The sequence below is a fragment of the Balaenoptera musculus genome, chromosome 2 (genome assembly GCF_009873245.2).
Source record: "Balaenoptera musculus isolate JJ_BM4_2016_0621 chromosome 2, mBalMus1.pri.v3, whole genome shotgun sequence".
NCBI lineage: Eukaryota > Metazoa > Chordata > Mammalia > Artiodactyla > Balaenopteridae > Balaenoptera > Balaenoptera musculus.
In genome coordinates, this window is record NC_045786.1 from 100,440,829 (window position 1) to 100,463,590 (window position 22,762).

The 22,762-nt window shown below is 40.3% G+C and overlaps 2 protein-coding genes across 4 annotated transcripts in view; one reads left to right on the plus strand and one right to left on the minus strand.

Moving 5' to 3' along the window:
• Positions 1-133: 133 nt before the first annotated feature.
• RAB2B (RAB2B, member RAS oncogene family) lies at positions 134-17,525 on the minus strand. 2 transcript variants are annotated; one of them, XM_036844835.1, is made up of 8 exons: positions 17,168-17,525; positions 16,837-16,908; positions 13,888-13,955; positions 6,673-6,755; positions 6,369-6,461; positions 3,166-3,277; positions 2,504-2,572; positions 134-1,801 (listed from the first exon to the last, which is right to left on the minus strand). In XM_036844835.1, the coding sequence occupies exons 1-8, from the start codon at positions 17,211-17,213 to the stop codon at positions 1,694-1,696; spliced, it is 651 nt and encodes a 216-aa protein (XP_036700730.1). In that variant the 5' UTR covers positions 17,214-17,525; the 3' UTR covers positions 134-1,693. The 2 variants fall into 2 exon arrangements, with proteins under 2 accessions (XP_036700730.1, XP_036700731.1); XM_036844836.1 differs by having other exon boundaries at positions 17,412-17,469.
• Positions 17,507-22,762, plus strand: part of TOX4 (TOX high mobility group box family member 4) — a 15,386-nt gene continuing 10,130 nt past the window's right edge. Inside the window, exons 1-2 of one of the 2 annotated variants that reach the window (XM_036844832.1) lie at positions 17,507-17,623; positions 17,835-17,903. In XM_036844832.1, the coding sequence (XP_036700727.1) occupies positions 17,618-17,623; positions 17,835-17,903 (75 nt within the window). In that variant the 5' untranslated portion in view covers positions 17,507-17,617. The remainder of the gene's footprint in view (positions 17,624-17,834; positions 17,904-22,762) is intronic. The other variant, XM_036844833.1, reaches the window with a different exon arrangement.

Consider the following 22,762-nt stretch of genomic DNA (forward strand, 5'->3'; position numbering starts at 1 on the left):
TACTGGGGGCAGAATCCTGTATAACATGAATGTATCTTAAGGAGGCTTCTTCCAATACCTTTGATACAATTCCCTAGAAGGAGAGTATCTACTTACGTTTGGGATACAATCAGAAATGACACACGAAATGTCTGCAGCTTGGATACATGCATATATTTAATTATGAAACAATTCATCAACAACAAAACAATGAGGAAAATTCACGAGACCTCAGTGCTGTGGAAGAGAACGGGACATCAAGTCAAAATGACATAGCAACTGACCCAGAAGGCTGCATGATGAGTGAAGCTAAGGCAAAGCTGACTAGGATAGTATTATATGCTCTTGAAAAGGAGAATGGCTGGAGAAGTATCCACTCATTTGACTGCTTGGAAGCAGGCAGCCTTAGTGTATGCTGCATGGAATGGAGGTGAAGCGCCAGGGAAGGGAGAGAGAGGAGAGGGAGAAGGGCAATACAGAATCCAGGGTAAGCAGGTGGAAGAGATTGAGACAGAATTACAAAGAGATGACCCTAAGGCCTTTTGTTTCCTCTGCAGCCTAAGATAAACCTGTTCCAGGTCTTTAAGTATGTCAGTCAAATTCAGTGATCACATGAGTAGCACTAGGCACTGTGAAGGAATGGTGGAGGAAGTGGTTTACAAAACTAAAAGGGTAACACGGTTCCTACTCTCAAGGAGCTTACAACCTACACGGGGAGACAGGTTCCACACACAAAGCTACTATAAAACATATTTACAAAGTAACATAAATACAAATAAATATACATATGAATAAACAATATATGAAAGCTAAAAGGTACTATGTCAATAATTGTTCAGAAGTCCCTAGGTCAGTCAAAGAAGGTGTTCTGAAGGAAAAAAATGTGGGCTTTGAGTATAATGTTAGTGGAGAGTAGGGTATGTGCAAAGGCATAGGAGTGGAAGCAAATATGTCATGTCCGGTAAGCAGATTAGCTTGACTACAGTAGAAAGTCTAAATAGGTCTCCTTAAGAAGTGTGTGTGATGAAACGGTAGGAGTCTATTTGGTGAAAGACACTGACTTACTAATGTTAGGTCTGGTCCCTAAAACAAAATGAACAGGGAAAGATGTTTTCTCTAGGTAATGATAGTAAGTGGCTACAGGTCCAGGAGCAACTCCACTGCTTTCAAAATTTTGTAGTTACTCTAAGACAGAGAAACTAGCAATGGGATGATGGAGAAGTATTCAGCATCCTTGAGCAGTTCAAGTAGAAGGAACTGCTATCTGCAACAAATCTTATGACGTGGCAAGTGAAAAAATTCAATGAAATCCCAAGACTGAGGATCTACGGTCAAAAGGCCGGCCGGATCCCAGTAATCTCAAGTGCTCAAGCAGAAGGTCCTAGACCGTTGTTACTAATTCTTGGTGGGGAGTAGATTGTATATGCTTATAAAAGAATTTATTTTTGAACTACCATGACAATCAGCTTTGATCCTAACACTTTAGAAATTAAAATAGAAGGATGAGAAGAGCCCTAGTCTATAGGGAATGCTCACGTCCCTGAAGAAGGACAGGTCAATAAGGGCCCAAATTCTCCCCTGGTCTTTAAGTGGAAAGGCAAAACATCACACCTTGAAAAGAGGCTTTTCTCAGCCAAAGCAAGTAAGACCTCTTTCTTTAAGCCTACTGATCTGAAACTGTTCCAGGAAGGAAAAAAGAGTCCAGGCCAGATGTTCAGCAGCAGCCAGAGTCGGACCCCATGTCACGAGAGCTCCGCTGGGATGCACTGGGTCCCACTGATGTTGAAATACACTGCTGGGGGCCAATCTTGATGCCATTTGCCTGTAGAAGAAAAGAGGCAGTAGTTCCCACCTCAGTGTGAAAGTTAAGTGGGAGAAAGGAGAGGGGTAAAAGCAGAAATCATTAATCACATTTTCTAGAAGTAGATATGGCCTTGGCAGGTAACCATGCACTCTAGCCAGACTGCTGTGGAACGATAATCTGTGACAGTGAAGATAAGATGACCAGCTCTGGTATTATCGATGACTAGAAGTGGCTTTTGTGCCCATTTTTAAAGTGACTGTTATACTTAAGTTTCATAGCTACGTGCAGAATCAGGATGTGATGAGGTAAGAGTAAGAGGAGGTAAAAGAGAAGTGGCAGCATATTAGCATATAATTCTTTTTTCTGTTTTGACCCCAAATTTGCTTTATAGAAATGGCCGTGCTCAGCAATTAAGAATCACACTTCCCCAAGCTCTGGAATAGTAAAAAACTGAGGTTGAAAAGAAAATCTCCCATATCGTATAAACCTTTTAGATCACCAATTAATAATCTCTTTAAGCATTCTGGGTCTCAGACTTGAGAAAAAACGAAAAGGATGACAGGTTTCTGTGTACCTACATTAAAAAAAAAAAAAATCAAGTATGAATTGCCATAGCTTCAAATAGTATCATGTTAGATAGGAAGTGCTTACATTCTAGGGAGCTTCCTATCCTGTTGAAGACAAAACAAAGTTAATTGTCAGACCCCCACCCTATCTCACCTCATTGTGGACATCAAATAAACCCTGCTGGATCTTCCTATATATTTCTTTGGCTGTGTTAATGAAGGCCTAAAGGAAACATAAACCATAGTATTAGGCTCAAGTTTAGCTAGAGAGATTAAGAAAAGAGAATACAAATATTATTCCGATTTGGATTTCAAAGGTGAATTAGGAACTATTAGGAGAATGGAGTAAAAATACAGACGGTCCCCCAAAGGCCCTGTAAAAGCCATTGAGAGTAGTTTCAGAAAGAAAAAGGGGATTCTACGGTATTTTGGTACTGACACACGATATACCTAGGGTTCCTACGTTGGCACCCTCTGCAAATAAAACAAACATGCTCTCTTCTCAGTTAGTTACTGAAGATACAGTCAGTATCAGGCTTACGAATGACTAAAGTGGAATCCATTAGTTCTACTGATTTACAAATAACAGTAGTGTCAATCCACACTTACCAATTAATGTTATCTAATATAAAAGTAAAGCCTTAGGAATCAAGGAAAAAGAAATGGAAAAATTCCCTTAAAGGGAGACATATGGTCACTACGACCATAAGACATCCTTTTCTTACCCATGTCTTACAAGGGAAGAGAATTCTGAATAAAAGGACAAAGGTATGGTATAATCTCTGGAAACTTTCCCTACTTTTTCCCAAATAGTACCTCTTCAACATTGCAGGCTGTTTTGGCTGACGTTTCCATGAATATAAGTCCATGTTCCCGAGCAAAGGCCTCTCCCTCTTCTCTCTTCACATCCCTACGGGATTCTAAGTCACTGCAAGAGATTAATTGGGGAGAAAACTAAAAAAAGATCCAAGTGAAAGAAGAAACTCTTGTTCTAAAAGAATCCCATAGCTGTTTCAACTGCCAGTTAATCCATAAAGAATGTAGTTCCTGCATGATGTTCCTTGTATAGGGTTACTGATTTCTGTAGCCTCTTGGAAAATATTCTTCAGATCAGATTCTTGACAGCTGCTGCATGGCTGAGGATAATACCTTACTCTTATTACAGAGAAAAAGGTTTATAAGAGGTTAGGCAAGCCCCCTAGTTACTCAAGGTCTATGCCCTATGCTTCTTTTTTGAATGAGATCCAGTTAAAGCAAAGGAAAGAAGAGGAAAGGGAAATTCCAGTTACTGGAAAGTAGAAAAGTCATAGATGTCAAATCCCATAGTGATAAGTGTCTTCCTCTTTACTAGAGTCAATCCACAAGAAGAGAGAGAGCCAGGAATAGGGAGAACACAGTTGCCTTAACGCTCACTAGTCTCATTATTAATGTGTATAATAAGTAGCAGCCTGCCACTAGGGAAATGAGGGATTCAGAGAAAATGATACGGATAAAATTAGGTGATACTGAGGATGTGAAGACAGAGCCAAGGAATGAGAAAGAATAAAGTGGCATGGAAAGACTTTATGCAAGACAGGATAAAAGGCTGCAGAATAAGGCAATGGTGAACTGTCTGATTTTCATTTTTCAAATTGGAAATTTTCATTTGGGAGGATTCCAGTTTTTCACCATAAAAAAAAAAATCAAGGAGTAAGTCCATTAGAGAACAACAAACCTGCAAAATGTAGATTTATTATTCATCAGCTGTGTGAAGACCAGAGAAGAACTAACCCTAAATGGCAACAGTCCCAAATTTGTACCTCTAGCCCAGGCACGCCTCTAAGCCCCAGATCAGTTTGTCCATTTGTCTGTCCTCCATTTCCACTCTGATGTGGAAAAGGCACCTCAGAAGTACATCAAAATGAAATGTCCTGATTCTGTCCCAAGCTTCCACATCTCCATAAATGGCACAAGCCAAAAACCAAGACATTATTAACACCTTTTCCTCCTTCACTCCAAATACCCTATCCACCCCAAAGCGAGGTCCTCCAAAACGTACCTTAAAATCATCCTTTTCTCTCTCTCAGTGCCATCGACCTAGTCTAATCCACCACTCTCTCACTTGGACTGCTGCTGACGAGATCCACGTCAACCCTTGCTCCCCTCCAGGGTGATCTTTTAAAACCTGATCAAGCTACTTCTCTGCTTAAAACTCTTAAATGCTTCCTACTGTGTTTAGAATAAAATCCAAACTCCTCTCTCAGATCAGTAAGTGCCATGATGAGATCTGGCCCCTGCCTTCTTTTCCAACCTCATCTCGCACCACTTCCCTCTGATTTAGTCCAACCGCACCCGGTTTCTTTCAACATTATAAACTTATCGAGCTTCTTCCCAGTTTAAGGCTTTCACACAGTTTGTTACCCCTATTTGATACCTTTCTTTAAAATCTTTGCCCACTGAACTCTTGCACATCCTTCAGATTCCAGCTTAAATTACAACTCTAAATCAAAAATAAGTACCCTGGTACTCTTTTTTATGGTGCCCTTTTTCTTCCCCTTCACTGCATTTATCATAATTTGTAATCAGACACAAATCATTTTATATTCAATAGCTATGTCCCCATTGACTGTAAGCTCCATGGGAATGGGGGCAGGACTTTGTTTTCACCTTGCACACTCAGGGTCTGGCACAATGTCTAAGACATAACAGGTTTTCCATAAATAGGTTGAACCAATAAATGAATACAATTAGTCTGTGGCCACAGTTCTCAAACGGTGCACCTTAGGCACTACTACAAACTCACAAGGGTGCCACAGGTTACTTTAAATATTCAAGGGAAACACAGCAACACTCAACATCAGAACACCACATAAATTACAAGCTTGATATAACTGGCAATGTCACCATCAGATCCTGACAGATTCCATTCAACATTTGCACATCTTTGCAAAGCTGACTTTTTGGCAGTTGCTGTGACAAAAAGCAAACCCTGCACAAAAACCAATTTGGAACGGAGAGTGGTAGTGTCCAATATTGATTCCGAGGTTTGAGAAGCTGTGCTGTCATTATGGTTATTTATGAAATAAAAAATTCTTTTTCTTTTAATTTACGTTTTTCATTTTTCACTTAGTTGTTATGACAAAAATACTTGTTATATTGTTTAGATCTATTTAATAACAAAACTATTAGGTATGTCTTTTGGCCTATGGGTGCCTTAGAAAATTTATTGAGAATAACAAGTGTTGGTGAGGATGTGGAGAAACTGGAACCCTTGTGCATTGTTGTTAGTAATGTTAAATGGTGTAGCCACTATGGAAAACAATACAGCGGTACCTCAAAAAATTAAACAGAATTTCCACAAGATCCAGCAATTCCACTTCTGGGTATATACCCTAAAGAATTGAAAGCAGGGACCCAAACAGATATCTGTACACCCATGTTGACAAGACGCATTATTCACAATAGCCAAAAGGTAGAAGCAACTGAAGTGTACATCAATGGATGAATAAAGAAAATGTGGTAAATACATACAATGGATTACTATCCACCCTTAAAAGGGAAGGAAATTCTGACACGTGCTACAATATGGATAAATTTTGAAGACGTTATGCTAAATGAAATAAGCCAGTAATGAAAAGACAAATATTGTATGATTCCACTTATATGTGGTGCCTAGAATAGTCAACTTTATTGAGACAGTAAGTAGAATGGTGGTTGCTAGGGGCTGGTGGGAGGGGAATGTGGAGTTACTGTTTATGGTAATAGAGTTTCAGTCGGGGAAGATGAAAAAGTTCTGGAGATGAACGGCGGTGATGGTTACAGAACAATGTAAATATACTTAATGCCACAAAACTATCTACTTAAAAATGGTTAAAATGGTAAATTTTATGTTACGTATATTTTACCACAATAATTTTGTTTTTTTTTTAACTGAGACACTAAATGTACCTAAACTAAAAAAGTTTAGGACCCAAATGATCCAATGTCCAGAGTACCTAGATGACTCCTGGTACTTATTATTTATACACATAAAATTTTACCTCTTATTCCCAATCAGCATGATAACCATGTTGGAGCTGGAGTGCTGCCGGGCATCCTCTAACCACGAGGTCAGGTGGTTGAAGGTTTCACGCCTACAACAGAAAAGCTTAGAAAGTGGGTCAAAGGCTTATTTCAAAATGCCAAAGCGATTCCAAAGGTATGGGAAAAGGGGGAAAATTATATGTGTAAAGAAAAACATTAGAGAGGGCTTTCCTCTTTAGCATTCTAACTAGATTCAGTAGATAAAAAAGATTTTGAGAACAGAGGAAAGAATCTCCCTCTCACCCACCAGACGTGACTCACCTTGTAATGTCGTACACCAGCAGTGCTCCGGCTGCTCCCCTGTAGTAGGAACGGGTGATAGAACGGAAGGATTCTTGTCCAGCCTTTTCCATCAACGTGACAACAAAAAAAATCCCAACAAAACCAGGTTATTTCCAGAGAAGTTACTTGATCACATGCCACTCTAACACAAAGGACTGAATTTTACCAAAGAACTTCTATTAAGAAAAGGGAATTAGGGAAAAGGAAACCTGACTGCCCAGGGAGAAGTCCAGGTGGGAAATCAATATTCTTCAATGACAGTGCAATGGATATTTTGGGTGGGTCAACTCTTCCTATGAGACTGTCCATCAAATTGCTGAATGTTTAGCATCGCTGGCTCCCCGTCGCAATGCTAGTAGTGCCCCACAGTGTGACAATCAAAGACATTCCCATACATTTCCCAATATCCCCTAGGAAAGAACTGGAAATAGAATTAGAAACTCAGAGTATTTTCAATCCCATATGACGTTGAACATATCACATTAACCTTTCTTTTCTGTTTCTATTCCTTTACCTATAAAACGGAAAATTATCTTAGAATGCCAATGCCCTGTCTAATGGAAGTTTCATTTTGATGGATCAATGTAGAAAATTAGATACAAAGCACTTAAATTGGGCATATGCTGATTGACCTTTAGTGTTCCACTAATAAAGGCAGGACTACCAAGATGTCCCTTGCTGGGATCTTGTCATGGCAAACAGGAATAACAAATAGGGAAAGAAGCCCAGGGCCCAGGACAGAGATTTTCTAAAACAAACCCAACTGTTTATACTCTAATCTCATTTCCAACTGGGGCCAAGATATTAAGTTTTATTTATAACTGAGCAATTTATTAATGCCCCCATATACTGGATACTTTTGGTTTCCTGATGGAAGAAGTTTTTGGGTTTTTTTGGGTTTTTCATTAAAGGAAGCAAAATCATCTAAATATGAATACCCTGAGCACTGAACCTATCCTCCCAGAAAAGTTTTCACATTCTTGAAATTCTTTATCCTCATATTCCTACATAAAGTTTAGGAAGGAAGACTACTGTTCATAATTTAAAGATAGGAAAACTAAGATGTGGACATAGGAAAATAAATAGCTTTTTCATAGTATAATAACAGTAACAGTAATGATACTAATTATATCACAAATGGGAAGAATTAGGCTCAAAGGCCAGTTCAGTAACTGGCCAAAAGTTATAAACTCTATATATGTTGAATCCATAATTTAAATTTAGGAGCTTAAGCCGCATAGCACAGGGAGGTCAGTTGGGTGCTTTGTGACCACCTAGAGGGGTGGGATAGGGAGGGCGGGAGGGAGGGAGATGCAAGAGGGAAGAGATATGGGGATATATGTATATGTATAACTGATTCATTCTGTTATAAAGCAGAAACTAACACACCATTGTAAAGCAATTATACTCCAATAAAGATGTTTAAAAAAAAATAATAATAAACTTAGGAGCTTAGTACTTCATAGCACAAAAGCTTGTTTTCTTAGACATTATTTCATATAACCTAAACCCAGGTTTGAAGGTGAGAAGAGTGTTCCAGTACACTAATTCTAAGGTTACTTTTCCAACAATACAAGAATCTCTTACTATAAGAATCATACAGGGGCTTCCCTGGTGGCGCAGTGGTTGAGAATCTGCCTGCCAATGCAGGGGACACGGGTTCGAGCCCTGGACTGGGAAGATCCCACATGCCGCGGAGCAACTGGGCCCGTGAGCCACACCTACTGAGCCTGTACTCCGCAACGGGAGAGGCCACGACAGTGAGAGGCCAGTGCACGGCGATGAAGAGTGGCCCCCGCTCGCCGCAACTAGAGAAAGCCCTCACACAGAAACGAAGACCCAACACAGCCAAAAATAAATAAATAAAATTTAAAAAAAAAAAAAAAAAAAAAAAAAAAGAATCATACAAATGGGACCTCCCTGGTGGTCCAGTGGTAAGGAATCCGCCTTCCCATGCAGGGGACATGGGTCCGATCCCTGGTTGGGGAACTAAGATCCCACATGCCGTGGGGCAACTAAGCCCACATACCTCAACGAGAGACCCCACGTGCCGCAAACTACGGAGCCCACGCGCCCTGGAGCCCACGCACCACAACTAGAGAGAGAAAACCTTCAGGCCACAACCAGAGAGAAGCCCGCACGCCACAACAAAAGATCCCACATGCTGCAATGAAGATCCCTCATGTCACAACTAAGACCCAACACAGCCAAAAATAAATAAATATAAAAATATATATTAAAAAATAGGAATCATACAAATGTTTTAATGAGTTGCATGCCTCTTAGAACATCAAAATCCAAAAATAATTCTAAAGAAGTTTGTTGGTAATAGTAACAAAACTTTAAGATTTAAAACATGTTTTTTCCCTCCAAGAGCTCACTTAAATTTTATTTATCCTCTAATGGTTTTACGTCTTAAATTATTTGATTCCTGTTTTGCTTTTATCTTACTTTTTCTTGTCTTCTGCTATGGTTGAAAGCTTCCTTCCTTGTGGCCTTCTAGGAACTAAAAGGGAAAGTCTGAGGGAGGCCTGTGTTATGGTTGAATCATATGGCAGCATTTAACTTTAGCATATGAAAATACTTCCAGTGGGCCATCAGAAATGCTTTTTAAAATCAAATCACTTTAAATCTCAAATAAACAATCTAACCCTACACTTAAAACAACTAGAGAAAGAAGAACAAAGAAAACCCAAAGTCAGTAGAAGGAAAGAAATCATAAAAATCAGAGCAGAAATAAATGAAATAGAAACAAAGAAAACAATAGCAAAGATCAATAAAACTAAAAGCTGGTTTTTTGAGAAGATAAACAAAATTGATAAACCCTTAGTCAGACTCATAAAGAAAAAAATGGAGAGGACGCAAATCAATAAAATTAGAAATGAAAAAGGAGAAATCACAACTGATACTGCAGAAATACAAAGGATTATAAGAGACTACTACGGGCTTCCCTGGTGGCGCAGTGGTTGAGAATCTGCCTGCCAATGCAGGGGACACGGGTTCGAGCCCTGGTCTGGGAAGATCCCACATGCCGCGGAGCAACTGGGCCCGTGAGCCACAATTACTGAGCCTGCGCGTCTGGAGCCTGTGCTCCGCAACAAGAGAGGCCGCGATAGTGAGAGGCCCGGGCACCGCGATGAAGAGTGGCCCCCGCTTGCCACAACTAGAGAAAGCCCTCGCACAGAAACGAAGACCCAACACAGCCATAAATAAATAAATTAATTAAAAAAAAATTGCAGTTATCTTAAAAAAAAAAAGGTTACTACAAACAACTATACGCCAATAAAATGGACAACCACGAAGAAATGGACAAATTCTAGGAAAAGTACAATTTTCCAAGACTGAACCAGAAAGAATTAGAAAATATAAACAGACCTATCACAAGTAATAAAATTGAAACCATAATTAAAAATATTCCAACAAACAAAAGTCCAGGACCAGATGGCTTCACAGGCAAATTCTATCAAACATTTAGAGAAGAGCTAACACCCATCCTTCTCAAACCCTTCCAAAAAATTGCAGAGGAAGAAACACTCCCAAATTCATTCTACGAAGCCACCATCACCCTGATACCAAAACCAGAAAAAGATACTACAAAAAAAGAAAATTATAGACCAATATCACTGATGAACATAGATGCAAAATTCCTCAACAAAATACTAGCAAACAGAAGTCAACAATACATTAAAAGGATCATACACCATGATCAAGTGGGATTTATCCCAGGGATGCAAGGATTCTTCAATATATAGCAAATCAATCAATGTGATACACCACATTAACAAATTAAGGAATAAAAACCATATGGTCATCTCAATAGATGCAGAAAAAGCTTTTGACAAAATTCAACACCTATTTATGATAAACACTCTCCAGAAAATGGGCATAGAGGGAACCTACCTCAACATAATAAAGGCCACATATGACAAACGTACAGCAAGCATCGTACTCAATGTTGAAAAACTGAAAGCATTTCCACTAAGATCAGGAATAAGACAAGGATGCCTACTCTCGCCACTCTTATTCAACATAGTTTTGGAAGTCTTAGCCATGGCAATCAGAGGAAAAAAAGAAATAAAAGGAATACAAATTGGAAAGGAAGAAGTGAAACTGACACTGTTTGCAGATGACATGATACTGTACATAGAAAATCCTAAAGATGCCACCAGAAAACTACTAGAACTAATCAATGAATTTGGTAAGGTTGCAGGATACAAAATTAATGAACAGAAATCTCTGGCATTCCTACACACCAACAATGAAAAATCAGAAAGAGAAATTAAGGAAACACTCCCATTTACCACTGCAACAAAAAGAATAAAATACCTAGGAATAAACTGCCTAAGGAGGTGAAAGACTTGTACTCAGAAAACTATAAAACACTGATGAAAGAAATCAAAGATGACATAGACAGATGGAGAGATATACCATGTTCTTGGATTGTTAGATTCAATATTGTGAAAATGCCTATACTACCCAAAGCAATCTACAGATTCAATGCAATCCCTATCAAACTACCAGTGGCATTCTTCACAGAATTAAAAAAAGTTTTTTACAATTTGTATGGAAACACAAAAGACCTCGAATAGCCAAAGCAATCGTGAGAAAGAAAAATTGAGCTGGAGGAATCTGGCTTCCTGACTTCAAACTATACCACAAAGCTACAGTAATCAAGACAGTATGGTACTGGCACAAAAACAGAAATATAGATCAATGGTACAGGATAGAATGCCCAGAGATAAACCCACGCACATATGGTAACCTAATTTACTACAAAGGAGGCAAGAACATACAATGGAGAAAAGACAGCCTCTTCAATAAGTGGTGCTGGGAAAACTGGACAGCTACATGTAAAACAATGAAATTAGAACACTACCTAACACCATACACAAAAATAAACTCAAAATGGATTAAAAACCTAAATGTAAGACCAAACACTATAAAACTCTTAGAGGAAAACATAGGAAAAACACTCTTTGACATAAACCACAGCAAGATCTTTTTTGACCCACCTCCTAGAATAAAGGAAATAAAAACAAAAATAAACAAATGGGACCTAATGAAACAAAAGCTTTTGCACAGCAAAAGAAACCATGAACAAGACAAAAAGACAACCCTCAGAATGGGAGAAAATGTTTGCAAATGAACAACAAAGGATTAATCTCCAAAATATACAAACAGCTCATGGAGCTCAATATCAAAAAAACAAACAATCCAATTAAAAAACGGGTGGAAGACCTAAACAGACATTTCACCAAGGAAGACATACAGATGGCCAAGAGGCACATGAAAAGATGCTCAACATCACTAATTATTAGAGAAATGCAAATCAAAACTACAATGAGGTATCACCTCACACCAGTCAGAATGGCCATTATCAAAAAATCTAGAAACAATAAATGCTGGAAAGGGTGTGGTGAAAAGGGAACCCTCCTGCACTGTTGCTGGGAATGTAAATTGATACAACCACTATGGAGAACAGTATGGAGGTTCCTTAAAAAACTAAAAATAGAACTACCATATGACCCAGCAATACCACTACTGGGCATATACCCTGAGAAAACCATAATTCAAAAAGAGACATGTCCCACAATGTTCCTTGCTGCACTATTTACAATAGCCAGGACATGGAACCAATCTAAATGTCCAGCGACAGATGAATGGATAAAGAAGATGTGGCACATGTATACAATGGAATATTACTCAGCCATAAAAAGAAATGAAATTGAGTTATTTGTAGTGAGGTGGATGGACCTAGAGTCTGTCACACAGAGTGAAGTAAGTCAGAAAGAGAAGAACAAACACCGAATGCTAACACATATATATGAAAAAAAAAAAAAAAAAAAGTGGTACTGATGAAACTAGTTGCAGGGCAGGAATAAAGATGTAGACATAGAGAATGGACTTGAGGACACAGGGAGTGGGAAGGGTAAGCTGGGACGAAGTGAGAGAGTAGCATTGACATATACACACTACCAAATGTAAAACAGCTAGTGGGAAGCAGCCTCATAGCACAGGGAGATCAGCTTGGTGCTTTGTGACGACCTAAAGGGGTGGGATAGGGAGGGTGGGAGGGAGATGCAAGAGGGCGTATGCATATGGCTGATTCACTTTGGTGTACAATAGAATCTAACACAGTATTGTGAAGCAAATATACTCCAATAAAGATCTATTAAAAAAAAAATCAGGGCTTCCCTGGTGGCGCAGTGGTTGAGAATCTGCCTGCTAATGCAGGGGACACAGGTTCGAGCCCTGGTCTGGGAAGATCCCACATGCCGCGGAGCGACTGGGCCCGTGAGCCACAACTACTGAGCTTGCGTGTCTGGAGCCTGTGCTCCACAACAAGAGAGGCCACGATAGTGAGAGGCCTGCGCACCGTGATGAAGAGTGGCCCCCGCTTGCCACAACTAGAGAAAGCCCTAGCACAGAAACGAAGACCCAACATAGCAATCAATCAATCAATCAATTAATCAATAAAATAAATCTTTAAAAAAAAAAATCAAATCACTTTACTTCTTAATCTCAATCCAAGTTCCTGAACCAAAGTTTGTGAGCCAATAAGCTAGAAAGAGTGAGCAGTTCAATTTGGGTTGGTCTGCATCAGTCTGAGGTATCTTTGTCCATCCCCAGTAAAAAAAAAGTCTGAAGCAGCAAAGAATTAAGATAGAGATAAAGAGAATTAACAGCTTTCTAATCTCCCCCAAACAGAAGCATCAGATTATATATAGTTTCAAGATATATAATCCATTCCTACAAAGTCAGATAGGCTCATTTCCTAAGAATCAAAATGCATTCCAAAGTAAAATACAAATGAATTTGGGATTTTTTTTTTTTTTTTGGCCATGCCGCGTGGCTTGTGGGATCTTAGTTCCCTGATCAGGGACTGAACTTGGGCCCTTGCAGTGAAAGCACAGAGTCCTAACCACTGGACTGCCAGGGAATTCCCGAATTTGGGATTATTTAATCAATATTTTTACAAAGCAAACTCATACATTATTTGGGTAATTTAAAACAAAAAGATATGGCATTCAGAATTTGTAACTGTTACAGATGGAAGTGAAAGCTTCCCTATCTCTTTGATTTCACTCTTCTACTACTCTGATCTCCACCATTAGCCCCACCATCATAGCCCTTTGCCCCTGCATCAGCCTTTACTATTATATTCAGGACTAAAGTATTTTTGTTTCCTCTCACCGTATCCCAGATTTGCAGTTTGATTTGTTTTCCATCAATGTTGACCATACGGGCCCCAAACTCCACACCTGTCAGTGAAAACCAAGAGAAAGAATGAACAATAGCCATGTTGAATGAGAGCTTCATGCTTTTCCTCAATGTGCTAAAGACTCATCCTCTGTCTGCACTTAGTACCACTAAGCACATTACAGCTGCCTATTTGCTCCAATTCATTTTGTGCTCCTTGAAGTTTTACTTACCTTCTAGAATTAAAAACTGTGCTCTAGATAATGACCTCGGAAATATAACCAAAAAGCAGACATGGGGATAAAACTAATTAAGAAATCAAGGAAAAGGTGAATAAATTTTTAGCATTATTATTTAATGCTTAAATGTTATTAGGTAATGTTTAATTTTGTAACTTTTTTAAAAACTTCTAAAAATTTTGAAAATATTTCCTAATATTTTCTCAAAGTCACTCTCTAGTCCTCTATATGAAGCAACATTTCTTTTTGCAATTCTAGAATTTTTGTTTTAGAAAAGCACCTATCTAAGAAGTAGGTTCTCAAGAATGAAACATTTCAGGTCTCCAATAATTCCCAGAGTTCACTGGAAAACAGCCTTCCTCCTAGGAGTTTGGAAACAGATAGTCTGATAAAGATTTTGGCTTACCTGGCATTCAGCTTCTTTCAAGGTAATGTCAGGACAAAACTTAAAAATTGAAGATTACTTACATTAAAAATACTTGATGATAAGTCAAACAATTTGTCCTATTTTCTATTTTTATACAGTACTTTACTCCAGGACTTCTGATTTCCAAGTAAGAAAGAGCACTAATCTAGCTTCTGCTATTCAGTGGCCCCAGGCACAATGGGACCAGAATCTCAACTCTAAAGTTCTGCCGTCAATAAGACAAATTAAAAAATTGCTTCTTACTACTCTGGACTGCTTCATCAAGAATAGTGATAGTGGGCTTCCCTGGTGGCGCAGTGGTTGAGAATCCGCCTGCCAATGCAGAGGACACGGGTTCGAGCCCTGGTTTGGGAAGATCCCACATGCCGCGGAGCAACTGGGCCCGTGAGCCACAATTACTGAGCCTGCGCGACTGGAGCCTGTGCTCTGCAACAAGAGAGGCCGCGATAGTGAGAGGCCTGCGCACCGCGATGAAGAGTGGCCCCCACTTGCCGCAACTACAGAAAGCCCTCGCACAGAAACGAAGACCCAACACAGCCAAAAATAAAAATAAATAAATAAATAAATAAAATATGGTTTAAAAAAAAAAAAAGAATAGTGATAGTTACTAAAAAAAAAAAGTCACTAATCTTGTTTTCTTTCTGGACAAGAAGAATGGAATTTCAATGGGGAAGAATTAAAAAATAACACTTTTGTCCCCTTTTATGCAACTTCCTCTAATTACACAGAAACCTTCATATTTTGCACATATTTTCTATCTAACTGCCTTGTTTATCTTGGTACAGAAAACTGAATTCAGAAAGAAACAGAGCCTATACTGGACTCTGGGGAAAACTTGATTGATCACTTCATTCCTCTGTTTTGAAACTTGTCATTTGCTCCCATTACTTTCAGGTGTTTCAAAACTGCATCCCTGGGGCTTCCCTGGCGGCACAGTGGTTGAGAATCTGCCTGCCAATGCAGGGGACACGGGTTCAAGCCCTGGTCTGGGAAGATCCCACATGCCGCGGAGCGACTAGGCCCGTGAGCCACAACTACTGAGCCTGTGCGTCTGGAGCCTGTGCTCCGCAATATATTCTCTAGCCTTATTTCTTCCCACTCTCCACTTTAAATTCCATGCTCCAACCATATTAAATTACTTTCAGTTTTCCAAATGTAGCCTGATCTCTGTTATTCCTGAGCCTTTGCACATGTTATTCTTTCTTGCCCTGATCACTTTTCCCTCATCTCCACAACCCCTCTGCCTGGCAAACTCCTGCTCATTCTTCCATTTTCAGCCTCTCTTGATAGAGGTGGTACCTCTTTTCCTCTTTTGCAGTTTAAATTTACTTGTCATTATATGCCCCCAGCCCCACCTCCTACATTGGAGCTTTCAATGTAGGCACAGTGTTTGCCTTGTTAAGCACTGTATCACTAGCACCTAGCACAGAGTGGTTGTGCACTTAATAATCATTTGCAAAAATATTTTCCTGTTGATACTATCCTCTAAATCCTTTTCTAACCTCATTAGATATTTCTGAATAAGTCCTTTGGGATCAGTAGTAGCTTAGACTTCCATAAGGTGGGACTTGGAAGTGGCAATATAGTAAGAATGGGAGCTAGGGATTTTATTCTGAAACTGCATCTGCATGGCAAGAAGGCTAGTTTTACACATATATTTTTTGGGGGGCTTGAGTTATGGAGATTATGGGGAAGGGGTTGTTAAAGCCCCAGCAGGCCATGCCTTATCACAAATGTGTGGAAGATGTTCATACTTCCCAGGATCACCAGTGTGTCTCTGAACTCTATCATACTCTTTTCTTTAAAACAAAAGTTATTAGTTTCATGTACCTTTTAATTCTAAGTCTGGGATGGCTCTTCAATTTGCTTCCTCTTTTCCAACACACACACAAAATCTATATAATAGTGATTACTTTGAAAAAACACATGTGAGGTTCGCACTAATTTACCACAAAGCAAGGTGAGTTTTTGAATAGTTATGTTTCCGTGGGATTTTCCACAGACATACAAATTGCATTTGGAAAAAAAAAATCCTACAGCAACTAATCCATACCTCACGCTCATCTCTAAATTTAAAGTTACCTTTCAATTACTTACTCCCCATTACACTACTCCCAATTTATCAGCATTTGATTAGTCACACTTCACTAAACATAACTTTAGACTAGTTCAAAAATAGGGAGAGGTAACTTTTACTTCGAACACCAAAGGCTGCTAACTTTCCACTTTAGCTAGACATATTTCATAACCTATTCTAGGACAGGTACATGCACTTACCTATTGTGAGGTCGTGGACAGGCTGGAACCTCTTGTCTGTAAACTGCAGGAGGAGACATGACTTCCCCACACCTGAAAGAAAAGGACGCACGTTCTAGGAGTTACGCCGTCCGGGAACAGTCCAGTGTCGGGGCGTCCGGGACTCGGGAAGGGGAGCGGGGAGCCCGGAGCCCGGAGCCCGGAACCCCGAGCCCCGAGCCCCGCCCCCGGCCGCCCGCCCCGCCCCCGCTTCACTTAATCGCCCAGCCCACTGAATGAGCCCCGCCCCCAAGACCCGATTTCGGTGCTTCGAATCCCCGCCCCAGCTTGAGGGCTGTCGCCCGCGGGTTACCTGTGTCCCCGATGATGATGTACTTGAAGAGATAAGCATAAGTCATGGTCCCGTTTCCTCTGGATTCCGGGTCCGCCCGACTTCTACAGCCCCTTACCTCCGGCCTCTCTAGCCACTCAATCTATCGACCTCCGGCCCCTCTAGCCCAGATCACGTCTCTATTGCTCTCCCTCGAAATCCCCTTTCGGCCGGAGCGACGGTAATACCCAGATACCACCTCCGGGGACGCCTGTAACACTCCTACCTGCCATTATCCCACCAAGGTCCAGGGGGCGATAGCTAGCCTTTCAGTGCGCTCGACCTTCCCGGGCTGACTCGCAACAGCCCCACGGCGCTCCTTCCAATCAGCGGAGAGCGACGCACGTCGTTGCGGAAGTGACGGCAGTTCCGTGTCCAGTGGGGCGGTGGGAGCGATGAGGGTAGTGAGACCGTGGTAGGCGTTGTGTGAAGATGGAGGTAGGCTCCTCAGAGCTTAGAAGGCTGGCGAGAGAGCGCGGCTAACGGGGTTGAAGCAGAGGCGGGAAGCCGGGCGGAGAGGCTGCTGACGGGAGGGGAGAGAGAGCGGGGTCTGGGGAGTGTTGTCATAATTTCGGGGTCAGAATCTGTCGCTCCGAGCTAACTCCCTGCTTCTCCTAACTTATCCCCGCGGCTTTCTTTTGGTTTCCAGTTTCCCGGAGGAAATGACAATTACCTGACGATCACAGGGCCCTCGCACCCCTTCCTGTCAGGAGCCGAGGTGAGCATGAGCTGCCGACGCTGCGGGGGGAGGGCGTGAGGCAGCGGCGGGGCAGGGTGGTGGGGAGGAGAGCGCGGACGCCAGGGGCCGGGTGTTGGGAAAGGGGGGCCGCGATTGATGTTTGGAGAAAAGTGGCAGCTGCCTCCATAGGCTATGAAGACTATGGGGAAGGCCCGGGAAGCTGCTGTCATCAGAAAAGCAGGACGTTGGAAAAGAGCGAACCTATTTCAGAGTGATTCTGGATTGGAATACAGAGTGGAATTGTCTCCTTTCGTGGGAGAGAAATAACTACAATAATCTTGGGAGATCGCAGCGGGGAGAAAATGCTTAAGCCAAAGAAATTTGAGAGAGGGAAGGAATTTACCTAACAGGTTAACTGTGGAATGTGTTCATTCTTAAAACATACTGTTGAAGGGGTCTTTGTTTCAGTTAAATTTACTACCCAGTGATTTTTGGAAAAGTTAATAGTTATGTTTACTTATATGGTATTAGCTTGTTTTGCTAGTGACAGGATGAAAGGTAATAGTTGCCAGAAAACATGAAGGGAGTTGAGTAGACCCTGCATTTGTTTGCCAGTGACTCAGAGTTTGGGCAGGTTACTTCACCCTTGTATGTCACAGTTTCCCCAGCTGTCAAATGGCTGTAATAATAGTTTCTTATGATGATGTGAAGTAGAAGTAATGATCATGGTGAGGTCTTTTAGTATTCGTGGAAAAGTTTCAGTTGAAATGTTGTCGTAAGTGTGTATCATTTGCTTCGGCAAGGAAAAAGAGTAAGATGGAACAGAAAAATAAATTTTTCGGTCTTTGAGAAACTGAAGTCTTGAACTTTTTACTCTCTTTTGAGGATTTTAGTTTTTTTAAAAACGTTGTGTAAACCATCTGCATCAGTGTTTTGTATCTAGAATTATCAATTGCTGTTGAATGAACTTGTAACAAAATTTAATGTTTTCATGGATGAGAATTAGATTGGCAAGGAGCATTTGCTGCTTTTTTTTAACTGCTTTATCGTGATTACTATTCATTATTATTCTCCTAGGCTGGGGAAAGTGTGAATCAAATAAGCCGCAAATTTAGAAACAATATAAAACAAAAATCTGTTTGATGCTTTGTGGTCTCATTGCTAGTTTCTTCTGAGTGATATCTCCATGGTTTAATTTCACTGTTTGGAGTGTTGTAAATTTAACATTGGTCTCATCCACATGAAAACGCATCATTGCCAATTTCTTCTGAATCAGGTCTCCAAAATTTAAATTTCTTTTTTTAAATTTATTTATTTATGGCTGCGTTGTGTTTTCATTGCTGCGCGAGAGCTTTCTCTAGTTGCAGAGCTTTCTCTAGTTGCAGCAAGGGGGGGCTACTCTTTGTTGCAGTGCTGGGCTTCTCTTGTTGCGGAGCACGGGCTCTAGGCGTGCAGGCTTAGTAGTTGTGGCTCGCGGGCTCTAGAACACAGGCTCAGTAGTTGTGGCGCACGGGCTTAGTTGCTCTGCGGCATGTGGGATCTTCTGGACCAGGGCTCAAACCCGTGTCCCCTGCATTGGCAGGCGGATTCTTAACCACTGTGCCACCAGGGAAGTCCTTAAATTTCTTTATTTAGAGTGTTGTAAATTTCACACTGGGCTCATCAAGAAACTTTCCGGGTTTGAGTCTATCCTTTGTTTTTGCTTTTATGACTTTAAGAAATGTTTTAAAAAACTATTTTGCCAAGAAGCTCATAATTAAATTTCAGTGGATTCCTTTAGCCTAGAGCCCTGTCAGTGTTAACATTTCTCCTTGTCATTACAGCTTCTTCACGTTTCTTTCCCCTCTTGTTTGTTTGGTTTTGTTGTTGTTGTTTCAGTTTTTTTGTTTGTTTGTTTTTCCTTTATTTCAATTGGTTTGTGGTTTTTGTTGTTTCTGGTCTTACTGTGAGCCACCCCACATATGTCTTAGAACTAGATAAAGGTAATTTAAAATTTTTTTTTTCTTTTAGAAGAGTAAGTTTTAGAGTTTTCTTGCAAGAAAAAGAAACATCCACAAAAGTACTAACCATAAAAAAGTTGAAAAATTGGACTTCATTGAAATTAAGAACGCTTTTTTTTTTTTGGTTGCACCATGCGGCTTGTGGGATCTTAGTTCCCTGACCAGGGATCAAACCTGGCCCTGGCAGTGAGAGCACCGAGTCCCAACCACTGGACTGCCAGGGAATTCCCGAAATTCACAGACTGGGAGAAGATATTTTAATACATGTATCTGGCTCATATTCAGAATATATTCAAATACTTCTGCAGAATAAAATAAAGAATCCCATTTTAAAATGGGCAAAAGATTTAAACTCACACCTCAGGGCTTCCTTGGTGGCACAGTGGTTAAGAATCCGTCTGCCAGTGCAGGGGACATGGGTTCGAACCCTGGTCCGGGAAGATCCCACGTGCCATGGAGCAACTAAGCCCGTGCGCCACAACTACTGAGCCTGTGCTCTAAAGCCCGCAAGCCACAACTATTGAAACCCACATGCCACAACTACTGAAGCCCACGCGCCTCGTGCCCGTGCTCTGCAACAAGATAAGCCACCGCAATGAGAATCCCACGCACTGCAACGAACCCAACGTGGCCAAAAATAAATAAATAAATTTAAAAAAATAAATAAACTTGCACCTCACAAGAAAGGATATCCAAATTGCCATTAGGCGTATGAAAAAGTGTCATCGTCATTGTCACTCATCAGGGAAATGCCAATTAAAATCACAATGAGATACCATTTCACACCCATCAGAATGTTGAAAATTTAAAAGACTGACAATTCCAGGAGTTGGCAAGGATATAGATAACTCTTAATCATTGCTGGTGAGAGTTTAAATTGATTCAGCCTCTTTGGAAAACTAGCAGTATCTACTAAAGATAAACATATACCTACCCTGTGACCTGGTAATTCCACTCCTTGATATATACGTAAGAGAAATGAGTGCATATACTAACCGAAACATGTTCCCAGCAACTTTACTTATATAGCTAAACAGTGGAAACAAAACCAGATGTCTATAAACTGATACATTTGTTAAAAGGAATACAACACAGCAATAAAAAAGAATGAACTAATAAATGCAACCTGGGTGATCTCAAAAATATATTACTGAGTAAAAGAAGCCAGACAAAAAAGGGTAGACACTATAATAGTTCTTTTTTTTTGGCAGGGGGGTGGGTACAGCGCACCTCACAGCATGCGGGATCTTAGTTCCCTGACCGGGGATCAAACCCGTGCCTCCTGCAGTGGAAGCGTGGACTCTTAACCACTGGACTGCCAAGGAAGTCCCCATGAGTTCATTTTTTAATGAAGATCAAGAATAGACAACACTAAACTATGCTGATAGAGATCAGAATACTGCTACCTGTTGTGGAAGGAAGGGAGTATTGACTAGGAAGGAGCATGAGAAAACCTTTTAGAGTGATGGAAATGTTCTGTATCTTTATCTGGGTGGTAGTTAATGGGGTGTTTACGTATGTAAAAATTCATTGGGCCATACACTTAAAATGTATGTGCTTTACATAAGTTATGCCTCAGTAAAATAAGAAATAATAATAATTTTTTAAAAGTACGTGTCCAGAGAGGAAGGCTTAGCATTTATTACAGCATTGCTTGAGATAGGAAAGCTGTATAATCTGAAGGGAGTTTAATCTTTCTGTTTCTCTTGTTTAGGTTGGCACTTAAATAATGATATTGTGCTTTGAGCACTCTGGGGAAATAAGTTATAAAGATAACTATCCTTAATTAGGAAAAGTAATCATTAGAACCAGTTAATGATTTCAGGCTGAATAGTTAAAATTTTCACTACTGTATTAGTTTTTAAGAACAATTAAACTATTTTAATAATCTAGTACCGGGGTAATGTTGAATAAATAGGTGTTTGATTAAAATAAATTTCCTTAAAATGAATAATCTACACAAGAAAGTACTTAAAGAAATACTGGGGCTTCCCTGGTGGCGCAATGGTTGAGAATCTGCCTGCCAATGCAGGGGACACGGGTTCGAGCCCTGGTCTGGGAGGATCCCACATGCCGCGGAGCAACTAGGCCCGTGAGCCACAACTACTGAGCCTGCGCGTCTGGAGCCGGTGCTCCGCAACAAGAGAGGCCGCGATAGTGAGAGGCCCGCGCACCGCGAGGAAGAGTGGCCCCCACTTGCCGCAACTAGAGAAAGCCCTCGCACAGAAACGAAGACCCAACACAGACAAAAATAATTAAATAAATTAATTTAAAATAATAATAATAAATTTTTAAAAAAAAGGTATTCTTCTCATTAAAAAAAAAAAAAAGAGATACTGGATTGTGTGTTTTGATATAGAGGAATGTGAAAAGGTAGGGAAATGGTATTTTTTTATATTTTGGTTCTCTCAATAGCTAAGCATCCTTGCTTACAAACTGTAATTCCCAAACTGCTTTCTTCCTCATAAAGGCCCAGGAATTTAACAGAGAAGGAAACAAAAGCTGAGTTGAGAAGGTAGCGGCATCATGTTCCTATTTCCTCCTTCTGTGTCCAGATCATTTATTTTTACTTTAATATTTGCTACAGTTCTATCTTCATTTTATGTTTGACAGTCTAGAGTATGATTTAGTTATGTGGTGAATCCACTAAAATAAAATAACTTTAGATATTGGATTTACCCATAATCTTACAGATAACTTGTGGTAGTAAAAGATTTAGAGTGGATCTCTATTCTAGTATGTGTGTGGTTTACCTTTCTGTATTCTTGAGCATTGCCATTATTTTACTCTTCTTTTTTAAAGGAAGAAACAAATAAAACAAAATCCAAAAAAACACCATTAAAGCCACAGATACTGAATAACAAAGCTGTTTCCACATTCCGGGGGGTGGTACATAGA

What these genes read in the sequence shown, in the direction of transcription:
- RAB2B (XM_036844835.1), bottom strand. Translation starts at nt 17,213, where the DNA reads ATGACTTATGCTTATCTCTTCAAGTACATCATCATCGGGGACACAG. An exon ending in CATCATCATCGGGGACACAG is followed by an intron (nt 16,909 to 17,167) that starts GTAACCCGCGGG and finishes CTTTTCTTTCAG; the next exon opens with GTGTGGGGAAGTCATGTCTC. An exon ending in ATGCTGATTGGGAATAAGAG is followed by an intron (nt 3,278 to 6,368) that starts GTAAAATTTTAT and finishes AATCTCTTGCAG; the next exon opens with TGACTTAGAATCCCGTAGGG.